The sequence below is a fragment of the Tiliqua scincoides genome, chromosome 2 (genome assembly GCF_035046505.1).
Source record: "Tiliqua scincoides isolate rTilSci1 chromosome 2, rTilSci1.hap2, whole genome shotgun sequence".
Lineage (NCBI taxonomy): Eukaryota > Metazoa > Chordata > Lepidosauria > Squamata > Scincidae > Tiliqua > Tiliqua scincoides.
This window is the reverse complement of record NC_089822.1, coordinates 223,035,027-223,041,611: the sequence shown is the minus strand read 5'-3', so window position 1 is coordinate 223,041,611 and position 6,585 is coordinate 223,035,027. Positions and strand designations below refer to the sequence as shown.

At 42.3% G+C, this 6,585-nt stretch overlaps 1 protein-coding gene across 1 annotated transcript in view; it reads right to left on the bottom strand.

The window, feature by feature from the left end:
- Nucleotides 1-386: 386 nt before the first annotated feature.
- The window catches only part of CHCHD6 (coiled-coil-helix-coiled-coil-helix domain containing 6), a 222,723-nt gene continuing 216,524 nt past the window's right edge, over nucleotides 387-6,585 (bottom strand). The window contains exon 8 of the mRNA XM_066616190.1: nucleotides 387-4,030. Within this exon, the coding sequence (XP_066472287.1) occupies nucleotides 4,007-4,030 (24 nt within the window). The 3' untranslated portion in view covers nucleotides 387-4,006. The remainder of the gene's footprint in view (nucleotides 4,031-6,585) is intronic.

Below are 6,585 nucleotides of genomic sequence, written 5' to 3'. Positions count from 1 at the left end.
TGCCTACAGGCACTTACTGTTTTGGCTTGGAATTTCCTTCTAAAAGTGCCAGAAAAATTATTCGCCAACTGAATTGTACACTCACAATCTGGGGTTTGCTTCAGAAGCAAAGGAGAATAGGAAAGTGAGAGCTGCCAGAGGAAGAAGTAAATAGCAGAGAAGCCAGTTGGATCCCAGAAATGGCCATGGAGAACCCAGATAATAAGTTCTGGTGAATCAGGTCTCAGTTTTTAATCTGCAACCAGGTTCCTGATCAATTAATCACACCAATTAATCTATCAGTGCTTTAACTATATACAAAATTATAGACCCAATTGCTTTTTTAGTTCACATACACACTATGGCCTACGCAATACACAGAAGCTGGATTATTCGAGCATGCACTTTTCTTGCACATGTGCATATCTTCACAGAAATTTAACAGATCTTCTCAAGAGATCACCCTGAAATGTTGGCTATGGTGTGAAATTTAGTAAAGAGCTCTTGGATTTACAGTCTTGTCAGCAGAAGGCATACAGATGGAAGCCAAGCCAACAGCTCTCCGTATATTCCCATACCATAGGATCGCATTTGCTGCACTCTTTAAGTTGATCAGCAATTCAGCCTGGTCATTTTATGTGGACGTCTGACACTTGCTGTCGTTGGGTCAATCAATCTCAGCTGTGGGTGCAATTGCATGATGGGACTATCTATCTATCACTACATTTTGGTCAAAATTACTTTTGCTGCTCAAGTGTTTTAACTGCAATTTATTGTTAAAATCTTTCACAAAGTCAACCCCAGAGAATCTGGAGAAAAGACAAGTTGCAGCAACAGGCTTAGAGGCATTCACAAAAAAAGCTCAAGTGCCTCAAAAGAAAATAAGGGGTCAAGATGGCCACAGAATGAATGATAGTTGGAACATATGCATGATGAATGGCACTTTGTTCAGAATGATAGCAGCATAGCTTAAAAAAAGAGGGTAAATTTCCATTCATACCCAGGTTCAAGAGACACTGTCACTGTCTGGGATTGGTGAATCCTGGTTCAAACCCCTGCTCAACCATGAAGTAATTTCATGATCTTGGCAAATCCTCCGTTCTGGTGATTCCTGCAAATTTCTGAGGCAACCTTGAAAATGTGGACTCATTTCCATTGCGGGTGTCCCCTTTTCTCTAAGAAGAGACCTAAGATATAACCAAAATCCCATCTAGTCCAGCATTCTTCCTTTACCCAGAAGCATTTGAGGAGCTTACCAGCAGAGCCTGAAGACATCAGCCTCATTTGTTCCCAGCACTGAAACAGACAGGGTCCAGTTAGCTTGTTCTATTTCCTCACAGCAGAACAGAGCATGTAGTGGTGAAGGAGAAAGTGGGGGAAATGGATTGCAACAGCACTCAAAAGGAAAGCATGAGAGACAGAGTGGGGGCTTAGCAGGCTGAGGACTGAATTGTCTAAACCCTTTGAGGTCTTTTGTTCATGTGCTCATTCTTCATTCATCCCTTTCACAGTGAAGCTTCCACTATACTGCTTCGCAGTGTTGCCTATGGAGGTTCCAGAAGGAGGCAGGTTCTCTGTTCAGGTGGCATCTATTCCAGTGACATCCCCTCCCTAGATTTCCAGCAGATGGCCCTTCACTAGACATCAGGACAAAAATCTACACAGCACTTTTGCCAAGGAGGTTCTATTCATGAATGCCTTGCAGGTTAATGCTCAGATCCTGCCTGGGGCAACCAGAGAAGTTGTGAAACAACTTGCCCGTGTTTGGTGGAAGCAGACTGGAGAGGTTTCATTGGAGTTTTTTATGGTGGGATTAGCCTCCTCCCCTCAGTCTATTGAATTGGGTTCATTTTCTGAACGATCACATCTGTTTATGTTCCACAGACACCTGCATATCTTGAGATGACAGCAGCTCCTTGAATGCTGTAATCAGTTATTTCTCAACAGAGGAATTGCCAATTTGGTAAATAAAGCTCATTATGTAAAGAACATGGAAAATGTATTACACTTGCCTAAGGGGAAAATTGTCCCAGGCAGCCAGATAAAACAGCCCTGGCATCCTAATTCACACAATTTAGAGCTGCTGAAATGAAAATTGGAGGTCACAGCCGTCGAGGGCAGAAGGGGCAAGGGATGTACTCCCTGTCAAGCAAATAATAAGCACTTGCAAGTGGCCCTTGCACCCCAACATGGCTTCCTCATGTATGAAATTGTCACAATTTTCCTCCCAGTACAGCTTGTGTACTTGTGTGTGTCCCTCTCTCTCATGAATGCATGTAACATGGGTGGTTGTGAAAGTTCTTTTTAATATCCCCCCATCTCCAGCTTGTATTGGGAAGAAACTTAGGAGGGCAAATAGTTCTCTCTCATCTCAACTTATTAACTCCAACTTATTCAAATGTAATGACCACAGCAACTGCTGCAGAAGACTACAAATCTTACCAAACATTGTGAGTAGCACATTAGGGCAATGAAGGGAAGGGGGAGAGAAAGAGAAACCGCAATGGTTTTTTCTGCAATGGAAAAACTGAGGTTTTTCCTCATACTTTTCAGTGCAGTGGGAAAATGAAGAGGGGAGAGGAATGGGAAAAAATCCTCTTTTCTCTCTACTCTGTTACTGCCACTGGGTCCAATCCTATCCAATTTTCCAGTGCAGGTGCAGCTGTGCTAATGGGGCATGCGCTGCATCCTGTGGTGGGGGGGGGGCAGTCACAGAAGCCTCCTCAAGGTATGGAAACATTTGTTCTCTTACCTTAGGGCTGCATTGTGGCTGCACTGATGCTAGAAATTTGGATAGGATTGGGCCCACTGTCTTTACTGCACTGCTGCCTTGGACCAGTAAGTAAAATGAAGAGATCCTGCAAAGTTCTCCACGTGGAAAAGAGTTTTGGAGCTCAAATCCCTCTTTTCTGAAATGGGCTTTTCAAACCAAAACCCCAAATTCCTCCCCCAGATGCAAATTTAGAAAAATTTCCCCAGTATCTCTACATACCTCTTTAAATGCATTTGCTAAAAAGCAATATAAAACTCTTAAACAGAACAGATAAACTCCCCTCTCTGGGATAATAAAAGAAGGTGTGGTCCAAATGAGTGGGAGAAAAAACAGTTCCACTTCTTGGTTCACTGCAGCAGTGCGGAAGTGCTGTGACTGCTGAACACTGGTGGGTAGCAAAAAGAAGGGGGTGTAGAGGAATTGCTACAGCAGCAGACAGAACAGGCTTGTTACATGAGGCAGGTGAAGTCTTTTTGCTGATTGACTCACCACAGTCACTTCTCCTCAAGCCAGGACTTTTGTGCCTTTCCAGCTAAGCCATTCAGCTCCGGGCATAAGTCTCTTTTCTCCACACTGACTAGAAGACTATCAGATTGGAGAGTTGGGCTGTGACAAGGAGGGAGGGGGCAGTGGTTCTTGAACTTTTAGATCAGAAAACATCTGAGAGTATGCAACAACAATTAAGCACTCTTTAATGTCCTTAGGAGGAAGCTTTAGAGGGGAAGAGAAGGAATGCCTCTGTTGGTATAGGTGTCTCACTCATGCTCACACGCACAGAAACACACATACCAAATTCAACCTTCGAAAGTGGAGCTCTGGCATTTCTCTAGGCATTTTCAGATGTCTTGTTTTCAAGACAAGGACAAAGGCAACATCTCATGAGATACAGAACAGGTAACAAAAAAAAATCTAAGGAGTTAGAACAGAATTTTTTTCTGTTGCTTCTTTAATGGATCTTCTGGCTTGCATGCTTTAGGAGAAATGAGATCTGTTCATGGAATTCTCTGAGAGAAGGAGACGATGACAAAGATGGACACTCTGCACAGCATTGCTTCCCCAAGCTCAGGGTCCTCCCCCTTGTGTTCAGATTCATTCAGACCGATACATGCAAGTATCTGGATATGGAATCATGGTGCTTTCCTGGACCACTGCAGACAGAAGGCAGTCATTTACATCAGCATGGATCCAAGAGGATGCTGGGTTTCTAAGAGCTTCTGTGGTCCCCTGTGTGTGCACTTTGCTGGCTGCAGGGCTTTAATCGAAATGGACCAACAGTTCCTGAGAAAGAGAGAGGCAAAAAGAGAAAGAAAGAAAAGGGTTAGGCTGTTATTCATTCAGTTGCTGGGATGACCAAGTTAACATAGAATACAGGAAGAGATGGCTTGCACAAAGTTTGGGGGGGGGGGAAAGAAAAGCCCAACTTCTACATCCTTAGGAGCATCACCACCTGCTTTCTTAAAACCCCTCTGAAATCTACAGGAAAATATTCATATAAAGTGCTGAAACAAAAGAATTTGGTACTTCTTATCCTTACTACTACTACTACTACTACTGTAGCAACATCAGTATTCTTCTTGTCCACAAAAGCTTATGCCAATAAGACACACACACACACACACACACACACACACACACACACACACTACAGGTGTGTGCCATTTAACAAGGGGGATATGTACTCTGATCCCTGTTATTATGTGATTAGGTTATTAGGCGAACATTCAGCCCAATCTAGTGCCTTTGTTGTGTAAACAATCACTCCCTGCCAGACACTAGCTGGCTGCACAGGCTACTGGAAATAGATTGCCTCTTTGTTGCTTTAAGAGTCACTTTGTTGTGTAAACAGACACTCTGCTCTATGGGAGACCTAACTTCCTCATTAAGAGCCTCTTTGTTGTGCTTTGACCACAATCATATATGTGGTCCGTCATTAAGTGGAAGGTTGTCAAGTGGCACACGCTTGTATTGGTCTTCAAGAAGGCATGCTCAATATGCATGGCACTTTTACAGAGTGACAACATGTAGATAAACTCCTAAGGGTTGGTGCCTGCAATTTAAAATGTGAAGGCAATAGAGTGAAGGTAGGAAGAAGCAGTCAAGGATAAACTGGGATAATATGCATTCAGTGCAGTTATGTATATTTAAGCTTAGATCTAGTCAAGGATCTGAATTTGGGTGAGGGCAGGAAGTCTGTGCTTGATCCAGAAGTCAAAGTAGCTTATGAAGCACTTAGCCCTTCACATTCGATTACATCCAACATATTCATTGCAACCCCAACTGCCACCGTGTAATGGCAAGTATCATGGACTGGTATTTACAAATACCCACCGTTACCCACCTTTTCACTACAAAAAGCTTTCCTGTCTGCTGTCAAAGCCAATAAAAACCAATATAAAATATAAATTAATATAACCAACTCAAAAACACAGATACAAAGCAGTCACTGCTGAGATCTTAAATACTACTAAATTCTTGAGCCAACAGGACAGATGTGGCCTCACACCTGAAAGACATTAATGATGGTACCAGACAAACAAGTCTAGGAAGAGAGTTCCACAATAGGTAACACCACAGAGAAGGGCCTCTCCCCACATCTGCCTAAATTCTCTAGGTGGAGGCCCCCAGAAAAAAAAAAAAGAGCTGGAATGAAGATCTCAGTTGATGTGCAGGTTCATTCCTACTTAAGGCAGTCCTTTAAGTAGCTATGCCCTTCTTCTTGACATTTTTAATTTCTCGTTTCTGACACAAAACTAGCTTCTGGCTTTTCCTTTGTGTCTTGTAATATGGTCACAGTGTCATACTTCTGATTTTTGTTCCTACTTTCCTAAGTGTGACTAAGCCAAGTGTAGGCCTTGACAGGAAGAATCAAGATGCTTATTTTAAGAAAGGAAAAGTTCACACCTGTCTGTCTGGTTTGCAGAGAAAGTTCTGAAACTTGAGCAGCAAGACAGCTTGTTACTGCCCTCGAGATCTTCTTTGTGCATATGAACTTGAAGTCAGTTTAAACTATCCATACAATACTGACAGCTAACTTGTTGCCAATGAAGTGTTCTTCACCCACTGATATTCCACTTTGTAGTGAACCTCAAAAGGATTGGGGCAGATGTTCCAGGTCTTGCCTCCAGCAAGTACCCCGGGAGCATGAGGTTGCAGAAGAAACCACTTAGAGACAGACATTCATACTATATGGATATGCCACTTTGAATGCCCCTTGGGGAAATAAAGCGGGGTATAAATTTGTAAGTAAGTAAGTAAGTAAATAAATAAATAAAATAAAATAAAATATGCACATGGTCAAAGCCAAAAAATCTGGTTGCAGAAGGGTATCCACTGTACATCTTTATAAATGCAATATCATGCCTAAATTTAAACAAAGCATAGTGAGATACCACAACACTTACTCATTCTTAAAAATCAGCAATGTTGGTTTGTCTTTCAAGACAAGATATTATCCCTTAAATTTGTGATAATGGTCTGGGTTCTGCATGGAATTTTACATGTTGGGTGAAAGAATACTAAATAAAATTCTTTTGACTGAAAACTATCTGCACAGAATGAGAGTGGTTGAGGTTTACATGTTAACTGGGTAAAAATACTTCATCACAGACACACCATTAACAAGCAACACTCCCTAAAGGTGGCTAAAAACAGGGTTAGTTCCTGGCCTCCTGATCTGTGACTCGTATCCCCAAAGGTTTCTGTGCACAAAACTGCATCAATCAGTAGATGCCACTCACAAAGGAGGCTTGATACAGTTTCTTCTAGGAAGCACATGCTGAGGACGGAAGGACTAATTGCTTCCTCTTAAAAGTCATCCTGGCCTCATGAAGGTC